Source organism: Oenanthe melanoleuca, chromosome 5 (genome assembly GCF_029582105.1).
Source record: "Oenanthe melanoleuca isolate GR-GAL-2019-014 chromosome 5, OMel1.0, whole genome shotgun sequence".
In the NCBI taxonomy this organism is placed as follows: domain Eukaryota; kingdom Metazoa; phylum Chordata; class Aves; order Passeriformes; family Muscicapidae; genus Oenanthe; species Oenanthe melanoleuca.
In genome coordinates this window covers 29,191,108-29,215,717 of record NC_079339.1, presented here as the reverse complement: position 1 = coordinate 29,215,717, position 24,610 = coordinate 29,191,108, and the positions used below count along the sequence as shown (strand labels likewise).

Here is a 24,610-nt window from a genome sequence, read left to right as displayed (position 1 = left end):
CTGCTGGAGGCAGCCTAGACTACCTGCGGATGTTGTGAATTAGGAGCTGGCCAAAGAGTGGGAGAGCTCCAGGATCCCTCCCCGGAAAAGGTAAAGTCTGGAGGGTAAAACTGGGGGGGACTGCACTTGTAGACCAGAAAAACACAGCAGTTGTTTGAGTACAGAGCTGACTGCATTGTAGATGGGACCTCTGAAATTTAAATATGTAGAGTGCAAAGTTCCTTCCATTGGTTTAAACCTCAAGTTGTTTTCTGGAGGTGTAAAATTGCCATTTGCAGACATTACCCTTGATTTCTGTCTGCTGTGAGTCATATAATTCTGATTGCTTGTAATTTATACAGCCAAACTTTTCGTGTTATTGTCTCCTTAAAACCTCAGACTGATAGCCTTAGGCAGTTAAAACAATCAGGACAGTGGAGCAGTATCTCTGAGCTGAACCAGAGCAGTAGGTAAAAAGCAGAGAGTTGCTCTCTCCTGTGAAAACACAGGTGTGAGTCGGATGATGAGGATTCTATTCCTGGCCCTGACAAGCAGTGCAGTCTCTGCGCCTGATTCACCAGTGTGTTACTCTGCTAATCTTCTTAGCCTCATTTTGCCACTCTCCTGTATGCTGTGGTAATCAGAGTGCATGTAAAATGCTATCAGTTTGGAAGGGTGATTTATATCCCACAGCAAGAATTTATATTGATTCTGTTTAGTGGGGTGGACGTTGTGGGACCAGAACAATTTCCAGACCCTGCAGCATTTTTGACAAGCTCTTTGTGTCTGCAGTATGTGGCATGGTTCAGGCTACAATATTGTTTTCCCTACTGTGGATCAGCTTTCCTGGGTAGGTTGTGCACAGGACTTTATCTCTAGCTGGGAACTCACTTTGAATATGTAGATGCTCCATGTATAAACTTAAGATACATGTAGCACCGTCATCCCTCTGTCTGTCCCCTCTCAGGTGTCTCATTACCTTCTCCTGGTTGTAGTGCCCAGGAGATCCTGTGTTGGGCTATTCTGTTGTCCCACTCCTCAGGGTATTCTTGCTGATAGATCCCTGATCCTCTCTGAAACTGGGAACAGACCCAGTCAGCTGTTGAAGGAAAGCAGTAGACTTAATTGTGGCAGTGCTAACATGGAATTGCGGCAATGCTAACAGGATAAGCAGTGTCAGTTCCTGCCTAGAGCTCCAGCTGTGATTTTGCTGCCCATTGTGTAACTGATTACAGGGCTTCAGCTGATCACCAAGTGTCATGTATTGAGTGGCAAAGTCCAGACTAGCACTGGAATGTTATAACAAAGCAAGCGTCAGCGGCTTCCTGAGAAGGCAGCTGGTGGTGGAGTGAACTTTGTATGAGTCTGGCTGTTCTGTCAGTGATGCAGCCATGAGTATCTCTGAAGAAAGCTGTGTCTGGCAAGTGCTCTGCTGTGTGGTACTATTGCTGCAAGTCGAGCAAATGCTGCTTCTTACCTCAAGAACCATTGAATGTAGCTCAGAAGTTTCCTATTACTGTTAAAACAAAAACCGAGCACCGTATGGGCACAAGAAAACATAGATCCATTGGCAGCAGAACAAGACCATGAATAATTAATTCCTCCAATGCCTCCTGTAGGTTCCATCCACTCAGGCTGTTCAGGATGCTGTCTGTTGGAATTGCAGACAGATCTGCTTTCAAAGCCATGGGGATAAGACCCTGCAGACTGTGATCACCACTCTTGTGCTTGTCCTTCATTAAACTGGCTTGGGCATTATTGTGACATCCTTGAGGACACAGAAGTAACCTCTTATCATCCCGTGGGCTATTGGTAAGAATACTTGTAACAGCAATGAACTTGGGACACATCTGCTAATGCCAGCCTGGAATTGTCTGTTAGGTGAGGGCAATGATTTAGGAGCAAGATGGAAGCCCTTGCTGCTTTGGCCCATTTTGCAAAAGGGAAGTAGGAGAGCCACATGTTTTGTGTAGCACTGCTTTGGTTTTTGTAAGAGAACTTAGACTGTGTCAGTTTGTTCCTAGCTCTGTCTTGCTGAGAAGCCAAAGTGTGCTCTTGTTAAAAGTTTCCTGAGCACAGGCAGGATTTCTCTGTCCATGCAGAGTGCTCTAGTGGAGATGAGTGTATTTAAATGGCTGTTTGGGAACATCTGTCACACATAGTTTTTCTCAGCTCATTTACTAGTAGACATTTGTCTATGCAATGGCTGTCAGCTGGCAGTTGAATTCAAGAGGCACTGGAGACTTACAGAGCTGCAGAGGCTCAATTCTCCTCCAACTCTTCCCTGAACGGCTGTGGGCTCAGGTAAGAGGTGCCCACTGTGAGAGAGTGTTGCTGAAGGTTTGTTCAGAGACTGCTCTTCAGCATAAAATGTGCATACTTAGATGCAGAGGGGTTTTAACTTTTTTTTTTTTTTTTTTCTTTTTTTCTTCCCACTGGTTGCTGTGAAGATTACTTCAGCCATTTCGCATACCCAGGCTGCACTGTCCATGCCATATTGCAGATTTTTGAGCATTTTCCCCCATTTTCCTTCTGCATCTCTCAGAGTTGCTCTTGGCTATTAGGCTTTTGCTGAGATGTGCTTTGATTTTTAGTGTGGGAAAAACTACCTGTAACTAGCAACAGCTGTAGAGATAACAGTCTTAAAGCAGTTCAGCCTTGCATTTATAGCTGTCTTGTAATGTGCCCTACTGCATTTTGAGAGCACTTCAAATATTCTTAAAGAGCTTCTTGGAAAGGAAGGGAATGTTACTTCTGTCAAAACAAGACACTGTAGCTTGTGTTCAGAACAGTTTTCAGGTTCTCATTATGTCAGGCAGCTGGATATGCCCTGGAGTGAGTCACCTTTGGAATTGTCCTAGCCCAGATGCTGAGGGAAACTGTGGAGGCTAAGATAAAATCCCAGACTGCGTTTGAAGAGTCCTTACTAAAAAAAAGTGGTGGAAGCATGCTGAGGGGAATGACTGCCCTGCTGGGTGGAGAGGCTGGGTAGGTTTCACAAAAAGAGCTGTCAAGGAGGAGAGGGTTGCTTCTGAAGAAGGTAAAATGTGTTCCTCACCCTATGGCCTTGACCAAAGTGAAAAGGCGATAAACTGGAAGCATACCTTTCCTTTGTTTGTTTTTCATCAGTGAAAGACTTAGACAAACAGAGCATGCAATGGATTTGTGGTTTCCATAGTGATGTAGCTATGGAAGCTTTTGTGCAGCTGAGCTTTGCCCTCACTGCAATCACACTTGAAAGCTATGAGTGTTCAGCTTTCCTGCCAGGGAAATGTAAGTATGTATCAAACATGGAACTGGCTGAAAATGCAGCTGCATTTTCATGAATTGTTATGTTTGATATATTACCTGAATATGTTGATGTTTAGAAGCTCAGCTCATTTCTCCTTTATCTGTTCTGCGTTGGAATAGTGCATCCAACTATATTGATAGCACAGTTCTTGCTGCACCAGGCAGTGATATATTGACCTCTGTCCTTTTCTTTCTGTCATCTGTATATACACGAACATCCCACAACATGGGTGCCTGTGACTCTGCAGTCACACTGATTTCAAGCATGCACTGGTCAGGAAATGTATGCATAACTCTTTTGGAGCACACTAACTGGTCAAACCATCCTGTGAAACTTGACAGGTAAACTTCATAGACACCTGTTCACTTGTCCCTGTATCTGACATTAAATCATGCTTTATTTTAATGGGCATTTTGGGAGTGTTCTAATAGTCAAAATACACACAATACAAAAAATTCCTTGGGGAATTTTTGCATATGGAGAGAGCTGTTTCTGACTATGAAGGGTTGATTAATTCTGGCTTTCAAAACAAATTGGAGGTGGAATTTTTCAGCATCTCAGTGATGAGATTACCAGAGGGTCCTAGAGGCAGTGGAGGGAAGATGCTCGATGTGAGTGTTGCATGCACACATCAAGCAGTTATTCACATACTAGTCCTGTACACACACTTGCATTGTCCAGTCTTTGTGGTTCATGGGCATTTGTGCCTCATCTTCTTTTTCACTTGTACTGCAGCTGGATGCTTTCTTGCTGTCTCCCTGAACAAATCTGCCTTACCTTCAGCATTTGTTTTGCTTTTCTAATGGATGTAATGGGTCATCTGTTCCCTTTAAAGAAAGGAATGTTAATTATTTTCAGAAGGCTAATTTGGTTGCTAATGAGAAACTCTACTGCAGAAATATTTCCTTTAATTACTCACTCCTAAGTGCTCTACAGAGAAGCTTATTGAATATGCTGTTAAATACAAATGCTTGTATCTGGCTTAAAGATGCATTTTCAGGCTCCCTGAAGGAAGTATTTTGGTAAACTTGGGAATCCATGTGACACAGATGACTAAGCAAATGAGGCAGCTAAGAGCTGCCTAGTTGTGCAGCCTTTTTGACTGCACCTCAGTTTGGCACTTCTGCAAGTGACTGGATGCACTTGCTCTTTGTATTTCAGTTTTCCTGATGACTTTTGTCAGTATAGGTAACTATTTGTGCTACCTGCCAGCCCAGTCTATAATTAGATGCAGCCCTCATATCAAATAGTTTAGCTTTATCAGCCAGATGGCAGTTAGAGGCACAGAGAGGTGAAGTGACATGTCCAAGGTCACATTGCAGATCATGGCAAACCTAGTATTACAGCAGAGGTTTTGTCAGTCCTGTGTTAGTTCACTGCACTGTTTGCCCCTTGCACCTCTCTTAGGGCCAGCATAGCTCATAACAAGACTTGCATCATTTTGCATATTGCTTCATGAGGCAGCACAGCTGCTCAACAGCCCCATTTATGTAGCCACCTTGGCACTGACTTAGGAAGAAGTTCTTGCTTCTCCATCTGACTCATGTCTTCTACTTGCTTCACTTCCTTGTTGTAGCGATACCAAAATAGGACAGAAAATAAACTTTCTAATACAGTTTGAAATATTAGAAAGCAGGCATTCTTTATTACAGTGCTGGACACTTTCAGAGGAGATCTCTAATCAAATATGTGTCATGAAACTTTACCACAGGGTATTTATTCCATCATGATTATACACTCATTGCAATGTGCTTCCTAGCTAATACATAGACATCACTTTCCCTAGAACTAATTTGCATCTGTCTCCTACTAGAAGGCCTTTTATGGTCCTGGAGGATCATCTAAAGAGATCTCTGGTTAGAGTTACTGAGTGCCCCAATATGACCATTTCTTGAACTTCTCTTGGGCATGCATGTTGCTTCATGTTACATAACTTGCCAAAACCCCTAGTATATTCCTAATTTTCTGTTTATCCACTGGTTCCAGCTACATTTATCATCCTGTGTGCATACTTTTGCATTCTTTTATCTTTTTTTGTTAGTTAGTCTTTAAGTTCTATCTAGCAACTTCAGGGGAACTGAACATTTTTTATTCTTTGTAGTATCTATCTGTCTCAATGCCTTTTAGAATTGATTTGGGAGAGCTCCTGTAGTCTAGCGGATATTTTAGTTTTAGTACTCCCAGGATGAAAGTTGGAGTGGATCTCTAACATCCCCTGCTTTTTGACTGCTGATCTTCATGCAGCTCTATAGAATAGCTTCACTTTTTTTTCAGCATCCTCTAATGTCCAGTCTGTTCTTAGCTGGCCAGACTCTTGGAACTTTTTACATGCCGTGGCTGTACTAGGAAAAATGTGAGGGAAGGCTACTGAATGGGGGCTGCTTCCATGCATAAGAAGATGCTCCTTATTCTTTTATATACTGGTCACTGTAAACTCAGCAGGAGAAGGAAGGAAGATCTGTCAATGTTGTGGATGCAGTGCAAAACTTTGCATCTTGTACTGTGCTGCCAGAGTATCTAAGTGCAGGTGACTAAGGAGAGTGACTTAGACATTGGTAATACCCAAGAAAACTACTATCAGCATGGGATGGCAAAAGTCACCCTCCATTTCTTTTCAGGCACAGATGTACTGCTAGAACTTTTGTCTGTGTGGCACATATGCAGCACTGTCTTGGCTGAGGCACATTAATTTAGAAGTTCATTTTGCATATGTAATATTTAAGTTAACTTTGCATATCTTTACAGCTGTGGGAGCTCTCAGAGACAGTGAAAATACAGTAAAGCAAGTTGCTTAGCTGCAATGCAATTTGGCTTCTAAGTTAGTACAAGCCTATGCAAAACAAGCACACTTGAAAATTTTAACACTTTGAACACCTTGGCGTTGCTATGAACTGTTGTGCAGATAGTGCTGTTTGGTCTATGTCTTATTGAATGGGTTTGTACATAGTAGATAGGTAAAGCCTTAGGTTACAGTTCCGTGGAAGGAAGCCAGTTAAATTATCCATCCATTGAAAAGCCTCTACTGCCTGTGGATAAGACTCCAGGATTGCAGATTTGCCTCCATGCTGCAGAGGATGAGACAGCTGTAGTTGTTTTCTTTTCTGTTTGTGTTTGCCAGGCCCCATGGGGAAACTGAGTCTTTCCAACCAGGTGCAGAGTGCAGTAAACTTCCTCTGACAAGCTGACAGAGATTGGTGGAAGTTCGGTACTTTGCAAAGAGAGAAACTAAGTATAGGAGGTGTTAAGAACAAACTGAACCTCATGGCTGGGAAGTTGTGGTCTTACCATTTCCTCTTACATGCTTCTGTCTGGTGTAAATGGCTCTTCTACTTTCAGCTGAGGGTGTCCTGTGTTTCACAGCAGTCAGCTACTAGGCTGCCATGAAACTGTAAAATAAGCCTCTTCTGGAAACCAGGTGAAGTCTGTTCAGCTCAATATTCCCTTTTCTAAGAAGTGATGGGTTTTACTGAGTCAGCTGATATTGAGAGGGAGGTGGAAAGAGGCCAGTAAATTAGAGACACGCAGGCCATCTTTGGGTTTGAAGCTGTTTGAAGTTGAGTATCATGTTTCTGTCTCTGATCTGACCAAAGCAGTAAGATCAAAGTCACTGAAAACATGGTCTGGATCTGCAGTACCTAATTCTTCCTGGCATAAGCATTTTCTTGTGGAGCCTGCAATGGGAAAGATTGTGCACATTATAGTCCCAGCTGGATGGAGACACTGGACCACCAAATCCTCCTTTTTCATGCTTGTGTCTTCACGTGTTCCTCAGGCACCTGCATGAGCATCACAAATACTTTTGTAAATGGAATTCAGTGTCAGTGAAAGGTACTGTCTGGATTGTCCTGAGAAACATCAGTGCTTTTGTAAAGGAAAGAGAAGCTCTTAGAGTGAGAACATGAACTTTCTACATTATGTATCACCATGGCTTATCTATTCTGGAAAGAGCATCTTCCAGAGGCAAGTAAAAGAATACGTTGTTATCTTTTCTCCCTTCTGGGATGGCCAAGGATCTTGGCCAGTTAGTGCCTGTGTTTTGTCAGTCACTGGGAATTAAATGAATGTGTATAAGGAAATAGCTGTGTGTGTTTTGGAACATTTTCTTTTTTGAAGCATGTAAAACAGAATAAATACAAATACACAAGCAAGAGAATTGCTCTGTCTTCTACTGCAATAACTGTGTGTGTGGACTCAAATTCAAGTCCCCTGTTATCATTGTGCTTTGACCTTTTGCAACTGTACCATCTTTCTGCAGCTGAGAGTGGGAAATGTCTTCTGTGCAGACTGACAGTTGAGTGGAGAGGTGAGTAGTATTTTTACATCCTTGCTGAGTTTAGGATTAGAGTTAGCAATTCTTAAAGATTTTCTTTTCTAAGGTGGAAACTTAATTCCTTTTTCAGGTATTTAGAAGTAGGTGGTATTAGCATGATGGCAGATGCATGTTAGCTGCTATTCACAAGAGATGGTTTAGAATTTTTCAGAAAGCTGAATGTGCATGTTAGACCTCAGAAAAGGGGTGAATGTGAGTTGGGTCTCAACCATAAACTCTTAGATCTGTAAAGCAGTCTGAAGCTATGGTATTGCTTTATTTCATTATCTGGGCTTGTTGTACTATGAAAAGTAAATTCCTGGACTTCAGACATTTAGAATATTCTGAAGAAGCCTTGTGCACATACATACAGACTTTTCTGTCTTAGGGAAACCAAAGTGTTACATTTAGGTCGACTGACAAATACAGACAAATTTTGAAACTTCTTGCCAGTATTGGAGCAATGAATCTGTTGGTTTTATTGGGGAGACTGTTCAGTAGGACACTGTCATTTGGGGACACTGCAGTCACAAAAGGAAATGTGGAAGAAGGTTATAAACTTAATATTAAATGGATCTATTTTCAGAGGGGCTCTGTAAAGGCTGAAGTGAGCACACTCTGTGAAGCTGTGATAAATGATTAGCAGGTTGAAGGTACAATAAATCCAATACTAGCTTGTAGTGTTTGCAAAAGCTCACCTCGGCACAAACATGAACACGGTCAGAAGAGGCAGTTATAAGGAAAAAGATGCATCCCCTTCAAGTAGAGGGGAAAAGAGGACAAATCAGCAATAAAATAGGACAATATATGAAGGCATCTCTATATCTTTATATATCTATACAGCTGTAGATAGAATTCAAATTTGTGTAGACTTAGCAGGTTGATTTGCCTTCATTAAAGCAGATATCTGTGGTCCTGTCCAAACTAGAGAACAGTCCAGTGTTCTGTGATTTGAGAGAGAGATAATAAGAAACTCAGAAGCAGTAGAAAAAGAACCAAGGTGGCATCAGGTCTAGTCTGAGGAGACATGAAACATCCTTATGACCCAGCTCCCCATCTCATGAGCTGGAGTGCATGAAGCTGCAGCTGGAAGCATGTCTCACTTGGAAGAATAGTTCTAGGAAACACTACTGGAACAGTACCTTCATAAGTTGACTGATTGGAAAAGGAGGAAGCTGTAGGATGCAACAGCAAAAGCTTATGGACTAATTCTGAGTGAAGAAATTGATGGCTGAAAAGATAAGAGCTTCCTTGAATGGCAGGGAGAAATAAAATACCAGTTCTGCATTGGGCACAGAAGTTGAGTTATTCCGTTTTTTTTAAAAGAGCTCTTGAGTGTACAGCTTTCAGAAGATTGAGTTTCAATCACGTTTTCCTGTGGGAAAGCTCCTGTGCTTCCTTCTTGGGATACACAACATATAATCAAATGAATGACTTGAAGGAGAGTAATAAATACCAAAACATTAGAGGTTTGTGGTGAGTCTCATGCTTCAGGTTTACAAAAGAGAAAAAATGACAGGTGTGCATAAAACATGAAGATGGTGTCTTTATAACTTGAATGCTAAGCTTCCTGATACCTTTGGGAAATAACAGTGATAAAAATGTCAGCCTTCTTTTGCAAAGATGTAAATAGGAATAGAAGTACCCAACACTGTGGTGGTGGGGGGTATGTCTGCTTTATAGGAACTAGGCCCTAAAACCCAAGGTTTTGTTGACTTGTTATTCAGAACAGAGAAATTTGACAATTTATGAAGACAAATTTACCTAAGTGATACTGAATTGAAATAAATCTGAACAATAAAGTAGAAAACTCATCACTAATTTACTTGTGCATACAATGTATTTCCATTGCTGGTTACGTACTTTGCAAACCAGTGATAGCATGATTAATACCCATGGTGTGGTAATTGGTGGGCACTAGTGGGAAAAACTCTGGGAAACTGCTTAGAGGAGCTGCCTTTCCCAGTTGTTGGCATGGTTTCTACTTGAGGATCTTGCTTGACATGATGGGGTGCTCATCAGAATTCTGAGATTTTATCCTCTTCTATCTACCCTTCCTTTTCAGGATGTTTCTACCTCTGATGCCTGTGTGAAATTAAGAAGATGAGGTAGATGAGATAATCTTGGAGGTTCCACAGGGATTCCTTTGGTGAAAAAGGATAATTTAGTACTCTGAGACTGCTCAATTTTTATACCAGGGGTGCTAGGATAAAACTTGAGAAGTCAGAGCCTACTGAGTAGCAGATGGCACTCGGGAGACCTGATTCTTTGATGTCTCAGAAATAGTTTAATGTTAGGAAGGAAAAAATTGTGTACTGAGAAAGAAAAATTATTTTATGTAGAATTGCCACCAAGATTTCCAGAAGGGGAAAGAGAGAAGGAAACTCTTCATACGACAGTCTTGGGCTATGAACCTGAAGGTGCTTAAAAGTGTGCTCCCTCCTGTTTCATCTGACTTAATGCAGTACCTTCTGCTTGCAGGTTTTAAACCTAACTCAGCTTAGGCTAAGATGTTATGTTTCTTCATGAACTGCAGCAGTTCTGTTCCTTCTAGATGAAGAGTGACTGTAGTTGCAGGTATTTAAAACTGCAGGTATTTAAACTATCCAGCTACCTCCTATCAGTTGAATTCTGGGAATTTTTAATGGCTTGTGCACCACTGAAGAGTAATAAAAGGAGAGAGAAACAATTCCTTATAGCTGTGTGTATGCAAGAAGAATTTTCATGAAGGAAGCAGCTATTTTTATGAAATGATGCTTTGGCCTTTACCTGTAGCAAACGAGGAGAGACTATTTTGAATCTGTCAATGATACAGATTTAAGTGATTTGGATTGTGGCAGTATTTTAGCAAGCTAGGATTTTAGATACTTTGACAGCTTGATCGTAGTATTTTTCTCTACCAAGCTTTATTTTCAATGTGAAAAATGTTTTAACTTTTTTGTCTTTTCTTTCCCCCAAATCTGGCTTTCATCCATTTCATCTTGATTCCAGCTTATTGCTGTAGCTTGTTCAGAAGTGCTGGGCTAAGCATATTTATTTGTTACTGATACTGACCTTTGTGGGTGGACCAGTTTTTTATTGTAGGTTGAAGCAGAACTATTTGCTTTCAATTTTGCTTTGGAAAGATGAGGCATTTGCTGAGAAGAAAAAACTCCCAACTTTTCAAAAATGAACTGTCTGAATTTCCAAAAAGCTGTAAGAAACCACATAGGATGGGTGACACGTGATGTCTTGCCATAATGTTGTCTGTTCTTTACATGTGTTGGCTGTGTAGTGACAGTGGAAAGGATAAAATCTTGTAAACTCTCATGTTTCAGGACAAATTCTCTCCCTCCACTTGTCACTCTGGTTTGGGTTGCTGGTAAGGCATGATGTGCATTATGTTCTTTGAATGTCAGATATTCTTCAGTCAGCTAATATCATGTGTTAAGCTCAAGCTTTTGAAAATACACATAAATTTTGATTGCCACTGCACGGTTTGATATGAAGGGGCCCAGCTCACAGAAGCTTTTGAGTCAGGCAGTTGCCCATCAGGGAACTATAAGCGCTCAGACCTAGGCCTGAAGTCATGGTGTGTGAATCTGTGTCACTTTTCAAAACTGGCTTCTAGGAACTCAGGTCTGCTCTCGCTGCAGAGAAAGAAGTCAACTGTCCAGGTTAAGATAATGGTGAATCCAGCAACTAAGCACCCAAAACTGAAGGATGGCTGATACAGATTCTTAGAGCAGATTATGCCCTCTGGACATGCCATCTCCTTGGGGACAGATCTTCCAAAATTCTGGCTCCCTCCTCCTCAGTGTTAATGGGAAGCTTTGTCTGCTTCTATAGGACAGTCCTGGCTTCCAAGTCTCTGTTTTGTATTGGAGCCACATCACGGGCACTTGGCTCTTGCTGGACATTTGCTTGTTTTGAGAACCATGGTATCAGCAAATGTTTGGAACTCAGGGCAGCTCTGCCAAACAGGGAAGGCAGCAGGTAAGGCACAAGAGCCTTAATAGCAACAGGCTTGGAGAAGAACATGACCTTACCTGAAGGAGAGGCAGGGGAGATTTGGGCTCAATACTTGTAGATGTCATGTTTGGATTCGGTCATTTTTCATGGTGTCTTTCAAGTCTGTTACTTACATGACTCTTGAGGGTCTCAACTTCTGTCAGGTACAAAAGAAACATTCCTCTTGATCACTGTAAGTAAAGAGTTACTGCCTTAATCTGTTCTCAAGTTGGAGTGGTCACTGTGGGCTAAGGTGTGTTCACGTAAGGTAACATTTCCTGCTACGTGTGCGGCAGGACATGGAAATTCTCCACTTTCTCCACTTCTACTACCATTCATGAGATCACCTTAGTCAGAAAGCTCTTCTTTAAACAATGTCATCATATTTTCTCTTTGTCCTCTGAGAAGCCAGCCTTCCTCTACACTCCTTCCCAAGAAAACCCTGCCTTTCCATTGTGAAGTGGTGCCTTCTGGGCAGCCCACACACAGGCATTACTGCTAAGAGCTACACTTCCCCTTCCCTTTGGGTTAGTCTGGTAATTGGATTCATTTAATCTCCTTTTGTCGTCATTCTTTTTTACTGTATCCCAATTCTCTTTGGACCAGATTTGAAAGATAGACAGGGATCAGAGGCTGCCACCAGGTACAGAGTGAACTAGCCAAGGGAACAAGAAAACAAGGAGTGGCAGGGAAATGATGTGCCTTCTATGGGAAATGAGCTAGAAACAAAAATGAGGGAAAACGCAGATAAGAAATAGACTGTGATTTCTTACTCCACAGATGTAGAAGGGAGACAATGTGCATCGTGATGGACCAGAGTCCAGACAAAGAACCAGCAAAAACAGATGACTCAGAATTGACCAAAATCCAAGGGCTCCAGATCCTTCCTGAAAGCAGTGAGAGTCTGTATTTGGAGACGTCTGCGGCATGCTTTTAGCGTTATTGCAGGGCTTGATTAATCGATCTGCTGGAGCTCTTCCACACTTCAGTACAGTTGAAATCCTATTTCTGAGCCACAGTTAATTGAGGCTCTCAGTTACCTGAAGGATGAATATCTCCTCGGAGTTATGACTTCAGCACATAAGTACCACTAAGACTTTACTGTATAAATCTTTAAACACTGATGAACTAATGTCTTGGGGCCAAATCTAGTACCTAGTGTTCTGTACACATGTAGTGTTTTGTAAACCTTTACTTCTAATGGTGTGTGAGAGCTCTGTGAATATGTTGAAGCCAGATTTGCAGCATATTCATTGAATGTTGTCCATGGTTGCAAAGGTAGTCTTGTTAGGTGTTTATTCACAGGGAAAATGCAAAATAAGAAGAATTACACTTAAACAGGTATTGCCCAAAAATGCATGTCAATTTTCACCAACATGTTCTCGTATCTACTGTAATCCTTGCTAAAGCAGAAAAGCAGACATACGTCTGATTCTTCGAGTCTGAAGAAAGACCACAGTAGCTACAATGATACGCCAATGAAAGTAATTATAAAGTAACAAGAAACAGTTATTTTTACATAAGTACTGTTTGGAGGGAGGAGTTTTGCAGCTCATGGGCAGGGAGAGGAAAGTACCCTTTACTTCAGCTTGGTCCACTACTCATGGTCCTGTGGTTTGGAGAGACAAAAGTATCCCACTGTGTATGCGTCTCCTTTGCACTTTTTCAAATTTAAGAGTAATTATGATATATAACATAGGCTTATAGATCCCTAGGGTATTTCTGAGAAAAATGAACATGCATGTTATAGAACTAAATATTAGCACATATGAATTTGTAAAATAATACTGTGCTGTAACTTTTTAACTTGCAGAAATAACTGGGCACTATGAGTATGAAACATGCTGCAGCAGTTCAAGTTCACCTGCGGTGGATCAATTAGCTGACAGAATTCATAGACCCAGAATTCATTAGGGGAATTGTCTCATGGAGGTTTTTGTTTCTGTTTTTCTTTTATTAGCACTTCAGAGTTAGTTCAGAGTTTCTTGAGGAGGTCTCATTACACTCATCTAGGACATCTATAACTCTGTTGGATTAAAGGGGATAAAGACAATCTGTAAGAGCCTTTTTTTAAGCACAGTTTGGCTTGGTAGTGGGGAAATGGGCAGAAAGCCAGTGCAAAGGAGAGCTTTGAAAAAAAAATCAGCCAGGCAGTGCTCAAGAACTTAATCAGGCATGAATACAACATCCACTGAGGTCTCCCCTGCAGTGCTTGTGTGAGATAAATCTACCATTATTTCTTGGTCTACCATCAGTCCATCTTCTGATCACTTCCCTCTTGCTTGCCGAGTCTTCATCACCTGCAAAACCGAAGGTGAGTATGGAAGGGTTCCTCTTGCACAGAGGGGTCTCACGTGAAGTGAGGCAGTCTGTAAGTCCCTTCTCCTTATGTGGCCTGGTGCATCACTTTTATCTGTATCTTACCTCAACCTAGGGGATTATTAATATCCATTTCAGAGCTGAAATTATAAAATATTGAAGTGTAATCTTGGTGCTTTTTTGTAGCCATAAGTCAAAGTGTTGCCCTGATCACAGAATGGGTCAGGTTGGGAGAGACCACAGTGATCATCTGGTCCAAACTCCCTGCTCAAGCAGGGCTATCCTAGAGCACATGGCACAGAATTGAATCCAGACAGTTCTTGAATATCTCCAGTGAGGGAGACTCCACAGCCTCTCTGGGCAATATGTCCAGTGCTTGATCACCCACAGAGTAAAGAAATTCTTCCTCATATTCAGGTGGAACTTTCTGCATCAGTTTCTGCCTATTGCCTTTTGTCCTTGCATGGAGTTACTCTTCCTCAGGTGCAGGACCCTGCATTTGTCTTGAATTTCAGGCAGTTCTTCTCTGCCCATCTCTCCAAACTGTCAAGATCCTTCTGAAGGCTTCACAGTACTAAGGAGTATCATCCACCTCTCCCAGCTTTGTGTCCTTAGTGAACTTCCTGCAACCAGATTTCTGTAGAGAAACTCAGCCCTTCATATACTTTCCACTGTTAGGTCTGTGCTTGTTTCCTGTAGGTGGAGTGGGCTCTTGGCCCCTTTGTAGCCAGCAGTTATGCACACAGGCAGGGCAGTCAGGGAAAGGACTGAGTGTTCCTTGGAGATCCATGTGCGGTTTCCACAGATTTGCCTTTTTTTGTTTTCTCAGCAAGCTGGAAAAGAACGTCCTACTAGAGGAAGAAGGAAAAATTTTGTGCTGGCTGAGCTCAGGCTTCCTAATAACTTTGTATTAGAGGAACTATTTCTGTTTGAACTACTTGAAATACAATTTGCTGATGATGGAAAGCATTTTCTTTAACTTTAAATTTAGAAGCTCCCTATTTTCCCCAAAACAGCACAGTGCGAGCAGCCTCAGTGGTCATCCATGAGCAGTCTCCATGCATTGTTTGCTCTCTGCTGAGACAATTGCATAGCTGGCAGCTGTGTTTCTGATTTTCAGGAAGCTGCTGCCCATCCCATTGTAAGTGCCTCAGTGATGAATGTTACTTGTTTTCCTAAGGAGACTGAATAGCCTCCCATATGTTCAGAGCCTTTTGGTCAGTATTACTGTCACTCCATTAAAAGTTTTGCATCACCAAGTTCAATTATCTACTTAAGGCTTTTCACAAATCTGCATTTCTTACTGAATCCAGTCTTGGCCTTCTTTTTGGATACTTCTTGCACTAATGTCATGCTTTTCAGCTTGATTCTTTTATCATGAATTGCTGCCCAATAAAACAACACTTTTCTCCTTTATGTCCCTCTTGAGAGCTTCTTGCGTAGTATTGCTTACCAGACACCAAATAATTTGGTGTGGCTGGGAAATGAGATGCTTGGGAAAAGCTGCAGTTTTAATTGTTCTGTAAATGCTCAAGTGACTTGTAACCATTACATTGTACATTGCCAGCTTGTGCAGTGATATGCTGTGGCTTGTGATAGCCCCCCTAAATGAATTCGCCATTCCTTTTCTGTCTTAATATGTACTTTCTGCTGTATTTTGGATGAAATATTTTACATTTACAGGAGGAGCTGTGATTTGTGGATTTGCTTAGTGCCTAGGACAGTGGAACCAGTTATGTTTGGGCTACCACAGACAGGCATCTGCCCTGTCTTGGGATGCTCCTAATCAGCAGGAAATCTGTGAGGACTTTTGCAGGCATATTGTAAGAAGGAAGTTTCCATCGAGGTTGGGCCCACTGGAGACACAACAGTAAAGAAGGCAAATATTGAGACAATGCCAATACATTGATGTCTGTCTCTTTGCAGTTGTGGTGAAAGCCATGTGATTCAAAAGAACTCAACAATAGGTCTTTGCAATGGGCTAACTTGTATTGTAGATGTCCAAGACCTGATATAGATTCAGTTATTAAATTTCTAGTGTAGTGACTAAATATCTGCAAACAGTAAAAAAGAAACAGAAAGAAAATAGATTTTTATTAAGTTTGTCATATAGAACCGGGAAAGAGAAATCTTCATTGCACAGAGGAAAGAGTGTGGGGTAGAGCAGGAGGTGGCTTGTTTTATATGTTTCTATGAGTCTTTGAGTTTTGTAGGGAGGTATAAGGCAACGAAAATAATTGGTGAGGGGATCCTTGGAATGAAAATGGAGGGGGAGAGAGAAAGACCCTCTGTGCATTTGATCCAACTTTATGAATAGATCTACAAAATTACAAGGGTGCTCCCAGCTAACAGTTCAAACACATTTCATGTAAAGCTGTAGAGAGAAGTGCAAGGACTAAGGATTACAAGTGAAAAAGCTAGGCTTATAGAAAAGAGAGGAGAACCATACAATCCCTTGGCAACTTAGTAAAATCTTTACAATAATTTTCTTCTCTGTATATAATGACATTACATATTTCAGAAATATCACAGAATATTCTGAGTTGGAAGGGATCCAGAAGGATCAAGTTCAACTCATGAGTGGCCCATACAGGGATCAAACCCACAATCTTGGCATTATTAGCATCATGCTCTAACCAACTGAGCTAATTACATTATTATTAAATTTTACTTCCTTTAAATTATTAAATTCATCTTAACCCATGAGTTTTACTTTTCTCTCCCCTCTTTCCCCCCCTCCCTCCCCAGTTCCTCTTCCCATCCCTCTGAATAGCAGTGAGCAAGTGGCTGTCTGGCACAGTTGCTAGCTGGGTTTAAATCATGACACCTTCTTAGTGCTTTCCCATACCTCTGATTTTTGATTTGCTCTTGAAATTATGTCAGAATGGAGTAATGATATGAGGATTCAGAGTCCTAAGCTTATCAACTGTGTTGGCAAGCTAAACAAGTAACATTATATTGACAAACTCTCCTTGGTTTGCAGTGCCCTTATGCATCAGCTTCTTATGAACTGTCTGGATATACACCTCCTGCATATTTCTCATGTGCCACTTCCTGTGCTGTTTTGCAGAGTGTCTTGGGACTGAATTGTTAGGAGACATGAGGCAATCTTCAGTAATTCTTTGTTCTTTCACCTCCAAGCTTACTGTATGCTGTTGACCTTTCTCTGTAGCATGTAATGATTGCTCAGTGTCCTGTGTGAAATGGGTTCTGCCATTAGAAAATATGTCTTTGTTCAAGCACCCAAATCCTATGAATTGTCAAGGCTTTGGTTGTTTGTGTGTCTGGTTAAGAGAAGTGTGAATGGATCATGGATAAAGCTCTGTCCTTTTCACCTTCAGTATTCCCGTGCATATCTTCTTCATGTTTATTATTATAGTTCTGTTTTTCCTTATAGAAGTTTCTCTTATCTCCTATCAGAATGTCAGTTGCATGTTAATATTTTTTTCAGAGTCACTGTGTTTACAGGGCAGGGCAGGAACAGCCTCTTTCCAGATGGCATGGAATGACTGTACATAAAGTTAGTGTGGTCCTCTCCCTAGCACATCATGCCACAGAACTGACAAGCGCAGAGAAAGTTAAATAGCACTTGGTAAAGTGTCCAGAGAAACTCAACTTGAAAGAATAAGTTTCTAAGAAAGAAAGAGGTCAAATTTGTCCTGTGGTGTAAATCTTCAAGGCTTCAGTAAAATTATGCTTATAATCACCTCGTGTCATTGACTGTAACATGGCAGACCTGTAAATCTCTACAGAAAGTGTAAAAGCTAATTGTGCTGGAACAGCTCAGTGATAAGCAAATTGTGCCTTTTCAAAAACTCTTCACCAATTTCTTCCTGTATAGACAATTAGAGTTTGTTCTCATATCCTATTTATCATGACTAACTACTCCTCTCTAGGCTCAGCTGTTCCTTTTTATTCTCCTCCTTTGTGCTTTGCTGTCCTGAAGCCAAATCTGAATGGATTTCAGTGGCTCTCTTGTGCTTTTTAACTTGGTATCAGGAAGTCTGAGACCATAAGAAAATTATTTTACAAATGCTAGCCATACAATGGATGAATTTTTCAACGGGCAAAATAAAAGTTCAGCTGAATAATGAGTGCAAGGTATGGTGTCTGTAAGTGTAAAATTTCTGAATTTTTTCCTCCAGTTCCCTTGCTGTTGTTCTCATCCAAGTTCAGTTTTAGACTAAAGTAAACGTTTTGTGTATAGCCAACAGCTGAAAAGGCCCAGTTTTACAATGCTGCGTTCAACTGATCTATTCCATAGGAGAATCAGAAAAGTAAGTGCTGTTTCTTGAAAATAGCTAACAGGTGATGCATGCTCCTTGTGGGATGACTGTAGTTTTCTGCTGACTTGCAAACAGTAAATTCTTTGGCAACCTTGCTCCTGGCAAAGCCCTTGTACTTATCAACTCCCTCTTTATCACCAGTGTAATACCAGTGGCGTTCCATTTTTCAGGTTGAGCAGTGTATGTTGTTCAGCCCATCCTGAGTCATGGAGGCCTGTAAGGTGCTGCCTTCCCCAGGACTTAAAATCTGCAGTGGTGAAAATGAGAGTCACTTCTTTCTCAGATTAATCCTTTGTTACAGGTTTATGTGCTGCCATCTGGGGGATAAGGACTTGTGATATCCTCGTTGACTCCTCTCTCCCTCTCTTTCCCTCTTCCTTTCAGAGCACTGCTGGGGTGAGTGCAGAAGAATGGCTGCGGCAGAGCCTCTGACCGCTTTCTCACGATGGTACCTCTACGCCATCCACGGCTATTTCTGTGAGGTGATGTTCACAGCTGCCTGGGAGTTTGTGGTCAACTTCAACTGGAAGTTCCCAGGTGTTACCAGTGTGTGGGCACTCTTCATCTATGGCACTTCCATCCTCATTGTGGAGAAGATGTATCTGTATCTCAAAGACAAGTGTAACATTTTAGTGCGGTGCTTCATTTACACACTGTGGACATATCTCTGGGAGTTCACCACTGGCCTCATCCTACGCCAGTTCAATGCCTGCCCATGGGATTATTCCCAGTTTGATTTTGACTTCATGGGCCTGATCACCCTGGAGTATGCCATCCCATGGTTTTGTGCTTCTTTCATCATGGAGCAGCTGGTGATCAGAAACACGCTGCGCTTACGGTTTGATGAGACTGCCGAGCCCGGGGCCCCCACTGCGCCGGTTGCCTTGGCCAACGGCCACGTGAAGACGGATTGAGCTGTGACCTAGAGCCATACTTAGCAGTATGAGAGAGCCCAGACCTCTACCATGGACAGTCAGCTCTGGCTCTGAGGTACTGCTTCTTGCTGTATTAGATTCATAAACCCCATTTTTCTAATGGGGGTGTGCATGGGATATACCAGAAAAAAATGGAACCAATAGATTTTGTATGGATTTTACTCTTTGGGCTCCAAGGACCAATATCAGTTACTTGTTAGTTAGGTTGTTTCTGATTTTAACTTATTACTGATGAAAGCAGTCCTTTTGCTTACACTTTAAAGTGAAGAAAGAAGAAAAAAGAAATGCTACAGTGGAAATGCATCCAAAAAAACCCCACCTAATCAGTGGATGGGCATGGACACGCCAGCTGAGTTAGTGATTGGCTTACTCCATTAGGCAATATTCAGGTGCTTGCTTGCAACCAATACCTCCCGTGGGACCTGAGATGCTGCAGGAACAAGCAAAACCCATCTGCTGTTGAGAAGTACCTAAGACTGGCAGTCTGCTGGGGAGGTAGATGGTGTTCCCCTCACCAGGTCCCATTGGCCTCTCCCCAGGTTCTTTGTTGCACCATGAAATAATCTGGTGCTGGACATCTTGCTGAATTTATACAGATCTTGTACTTTTTGAAATCTGAGTCCTGATACTCCTGATACTCACTAGAAATTTTTTTCTTTTTCTTCTTTTTTTTTCTTCTTTTTCTTTTTTTTTTTTTTTTTTTTTTTTTTCCTAATAAAGCCCTTTTTTTGCCAAGTGAATTTTACCATAATCTGTGCTATCTCAATCTTGGCAAAAGGTGCAAGAAATAGTGCAAGTCTTACCATCTCCATTGTCCCCCCAAAGCAGATCTTGCTGCAGATTCCAGCTCCCATCTCAGCCGTGCAAACCTTGTAGAGACTATATAGCCCACAAGACTTTTCTGCCTTCCTTTCCAGGGATTCCTCTGTTTCTGGTGATGTTGACGACTTAGTCCAGCTGCAGCCCATTTGAAGGTCAAAACCTTCATGTGGCTAACCCAGGATTTGGTCCTCTGGCACTGACTGCCATGTTCCTTCAGCACTGAGAGGGGCCTTGGCTCAGTTCTGCCCAGTGTTCTGCTCAGTGTGTCAAGTGGATTTGCTTTTTCTTCTCAAATTCTGCTTTAAATAACTACAAGCATATTGTCATGACAGTAATTGGAGGCAGCAAGAGATATATCATGTTGCCTGATATATTTACAAAAAAAACAAAAACAAAAACCAAAACACCCTCTCTGAAAGCACGCACTTCTTCCTACTCTGCCTGAATGAGACTTTGAGTTAGGGTGTGAGAGCAGCAGTAGAGAGGTGGAACAGGAGGGAATGCTGTGGCTTCACTGTAGACCTACCTGCACCAGAGACAGCTTGAAATTTAACCTATTGGGAACACTTACGGAGAAGAAAGACAGTTGTGGTGCAGGGATGTTTGGTGGTGGCAGCCTTAAGTTTGTAATTCACTCTGTCAAGTCTTGGCCTTTGAAGTTTGCAAGAAACATGGAGCTTCCAGCTGTCAGATGTCTCACTCTTGAACTAATTTATGGGGAAGGTTTGCCAGAGTTGTCCCATAAGGCCAGATTAATTTTTCTTGTTCTTCCACCACAGTCAGCAGAGCTGTACCAGGGATAATTTGGCTTGAAATGCAAATCTGTTGTAGGATTCCACTCTTATTTTGGAAATAGTTGGGCCATTTCTGTGTATGTCCCTCGTCTCTGGTAGGGGGTGCTCAGCTATGAGCCTACTCTTGCCCTGACACAGCCACCCTGTGAGTAGAGTTGTTTCCTGGTTCTCCCCTTACAGGGCAGTGTTAATACTTTTTTGTATTATATGGAGAGCAATTATTTATTCCTTCCCTTCCCCTTTTCACATGGCATCCATTGCTGGCAATGGACACATGAAAACAGTTGTGGCAAGGGGTTAATCAAATCTGCTCTGGGTATGCAATGTATCCCAAATCACTGAGAATACTTAGGTGGGTATTTAGAGTTCCCTTTTTATAGTTCACTAAATTAAAAGAGAACAAACACTGAACAGATAGTTCTTCTGATGCTGTGGTGCCAGTGTTATGAAATCAGAGGAACAGTTATGTAGTTTATCAGCCTTGCTGGTCTCAGGAGTATAGACCCAGGCAAAATAGTCACCTGAAACTGTACATGGAGAAAAAAAAAAGCTTTGTGTGTGTGGGATAATGTACATGAGCTCTACTGGAGCAGAACAGAATTGCAAGGTGCAGATGAGAGTTGGGATCCCACCATTTTGGCCCTGGTTATGTCACGATCATCAAATGCAGTGTCTAAAGCTGGGTTGTCCTCTCACAGCATAGCTTAAATGTAGTGTTGTGCTGCCTCCTACACCACCCCCACATCATGTAAAACCCTCAGCTTTACAGAAAGATCCTTATGATCCCTGCTTTCTCCTAGCTGTTACAAAACTCTTTGGAAAGGTTAAAAGGAGTTAGTGATGTGCTGTGGAGGACTGGCTGCCCCCACAGAGCTAACCTGGTGTGCAATAGCAGTCATGTCTGTTATTGTCTGTACTTAAGAAGGTCCCATATAAATTACACTTTTTTGTGTTTTGCTGAGTGATGTAATATTTAACTGCTCAAAATATGGAAGGGTTTCCCAGCAGCATCTAGTATCCTAGGGCATTATTCTTATTGCCTGTGTCATTGAAACAGCTGTTGTAGTCTGCTTTCCACTGGTGTCTGATGTGTACCGCCCAGCTATTGCATCTTCATAGAGTGGTAATTTATACCCAGAAGTGCACTTTACTTGCAGCTTGCACACCAGAAACAGAAAAGGACCTGGCAAATTCTTAAATAATTTAATTATGTATAATACCACATACCTAATGCAGCAGGATTAGCCAGACTTCTCCTTTCTGAGCAACATGGCTGCTGTCAGAGCTTTGTCTTTTCTGCAAAATCTCCCTTTTTAAATACATGTGATGCTTCTTATAACATCTTTCAGAACTGCCCAGAGCACGTTACCAGGACCTCAGTGGCAGCTCAGTGAGAGCCCGGGAGCTGGACTGAAGTTGAAGAGACATTTAAATTAAGAAGAAAAAAAACGCACAAGGCCTAACATTTGTTTGTATGTGTATCTTCCTGAGTAGATTAAAGTTGCCTGTTTTGAGTTCACCAGCAATAAAAAAACCTTGTGATTTATCTACCTTGTCCTAACTGCAGCAAAGAGAAAGTGACCCTGATCTCTGCCTTTCTTTTCCAGGGGGTGGTGGGATATGGACTCCCCAAGGTTCCAATTTTGCTTCTGTTCTCTTGCTTATCTTATGTACAGTCCACTCTAAAGGATCTCAAAACATCTGATAAATAAATACAGAGTCTGGTGTCGGTCACGCAAGAGGCAGTTCAATCATTACTGTGGTTTCTGTTCATACTCCAAAGATCTTGCCAGAGGGGAATGTTTGATCTACAGCAGGACCAGATGGCATTTTGGTCTTTTGTGTTACAATTGAGAGAAATGTGTACATACATACCAGGTACTATTGCGCCTTTGGTCTGAGTGCATTTCTTAATTAAAGCAGAATAATCCAATCAAGATATTGCTTGACTAGTCCTGTGACTGTGAAAGGTAAAAAAAGACTGCAGGGCTTTAGCTGCTTTGAGAATTAGGAAGCAGGTGACTAAAGCCCTGAGTTTAGTAGCATTGCTCTGCTGCTGACTGGTTTTCCAAAACCTGCAGAGAAAGAAAGAAAATTTTTTCTCTCATGGAAACTTCTGCCCTTTCTGCAAACAAAACATGAGCCACAATCAAGATGTGAACTGAAACAAATGTTTTTCTATTTTAGTTTATCCTAGGCCCTGAATACATGCAATATGCTCTATTCAAGGGGCAGGCTTGCAGATCTGAGCTCTTCCTTCACTTCTGCCTGCAAAATGCAGCTGAACCACCTGAGGGCGAGGATACTCTTACCCTTCTTTCCTGCACATTGGCAGCTATCAAATCCCTCTGTGGTCCATCCCCTGTTGTAAAAGGAAATTTTTCTTCTTATATGGCCCTTACCAAACCAGAAGCTGTCAGTAATGTGTGTCACCTTACCCAGCTGCTTTGGCACCTAAAGATCACTGTGGGTCACAGAGCTAGCGAGAACAGAAACAGCATTGTCCTTGTTTGGCAAATTGCCTCCCTTTGATCCTGTCTTGCCTTACTCCTCCTGGAGTGTCCTGAGCCAGCTGCTGGGGAAGGGACATTACCTTCCACCTTCTGTCCCAGAGAATGGAGCAAGCTCTGCAGCTGCTTAGGGGCCTTGGCAGCACTCAAGGTTTTATGCTAACACAGGTCTGTCTCTACTTGGGCACGAGAACTTTGATATTTAAAGAGCGGTAAGGCTCTGGACTTCAGGCTCATCACAAGCAAAGCTTCAACAGACCTCATAGTGAATTTGTACCATATGGGGTAGCTTACATCTTCTAGGATGGCAATGGTTTGCTCCATCAAGGATTTGACCACTGGTCAAACTTCTTTGTGAACAAGAGGGGAAGTTACATAAGCAGGTGGTGTCCCTGTACCTGCTCTGCTTTTGGCTCCTGGAAAACTAGCACAGATGCAGAAGGAAAAGGTGCTGTTTTGTTGGGGATGCACTGGTTAGTTTGCGACTAAAGGCACCACATCTTCAAATACAAAGCTGTGCTTTCCCACTGAAATCTTCACTACTTGCAGAAACACAAATGCTTGCTTGTCCCAAAGCGTATTATTGCTTGAACTTTAAACTAGAAGGAGTGTTCAAAATCTCCAGTCCTCCTTCTCTCTAGGTGATTCCCAACTTACAACTTTGTGGAAAATACATCACCTTGGGATGTGCAAGCTAATGCTCATTAAGCCAATATAGGTCCTAAAAGCCACATAGTGCTGTGCTCCGTCCTGCTGAGTTAATCATGCTGAGAAGCAGAATAGTCACTCCTCAGAGTGTGCTGCCATTTGGCTATACCACTTCAGACCTGAAATAGTACCAACGCCTACTCAGGACTTCATTTTGCCTTATAAAATGTACTCTTAATTCCTTGCTTAAGAGGGAGAAAGACAGAGATCCTATATAGGCTTCATCACTGCTTCCTGTCTTACTTGTGCTCTTACTTGTTTGAGATTTCAGCTGTTTAATGGAGACCCTGAAGACCAAATATGGAAGGTGAGCTCTGGAGCAGGTCAGTATCATCACACAACTACAGTCTGCATTGCATGGGGTGTGCTGTGCAGCTCTAGTGCACTGCCAGGATGGGCATCCTGGGCTTCCACCATACCAGGACTGTGATGAGCAGAGGGGGTGATAAAAACACTGCTGATAATGGTGACAGAGCAAGAACTGGTGGTGACACTCCTAAATCTTGAAGAGGTTGAAAGAATCTCTTCATATTCTCTGTATCTGGCACTTCTCATAGGTCTAAAGCAAATTGGCAGGTTTTTTTATTCTAAGAGATGCAGACCATTTATTTGACTCCTTACTCTGGAGTTTGGGCACTCACTCCTCCTATTGTAGGCACCGAATTT

The 24,610-nt window shown here is 42.0% G+C and overlaps 2 protein-coding genes across 4 annotated transcripts in view; both read left to right on the top strand.

Moving 5' to 3' along the window:
• Positions 1–24,610, top strand: part of RAD51B (RAD51 paralog B) — a 386,318-nt gene continuing 361,708 nt past the window's right edge. Inside the window, exon 1 of the mRNA XM_056492651.1 lies at positions 1–90. The gene's annotated coding sequence lies outside the window, so the exon portion shown is untranslated. The remainder of the gene's footprint in view (positions 91–24,610) is intronic.
• Positions 2–22,272, top strand: TMEM229B (transmembrane protein 229B). 3 transcript variants are annotated; one of them, XM_056492655.1, is made up of 3 exons: positions 4–90; positions 1,599–1,791; positions 18,560–22,272. In XM_056492655.1, the coding sequence occupies exon 3, from the start codon at positions 18,586–18,588 to the stop codon at positions 19,087–19,089; it is 504 nt and encodes a 167-aa protein (XP_056348630.1). In that variant the 5' UTR covers positions 4–90; positions 1,599–1,791; positions 18,560–18,585; the 3' UTR covers positions 19,090–22,272. The 3 variants fall into 3 exon arrangements, with proteins under 3 accessions (XP_056348629.1, XP_056348630.1, XP_056348631.1); XM_056492656.1 differs by lacking the exon at positions 1,599–1,791 and adding an exon at positions 7,527–7,574 and having other exon boundaries at positions 17–90; XM_056492654.1 differs by lacking the exon at positions 1,599–1,791 and having other exon boundaries at positions 2–90.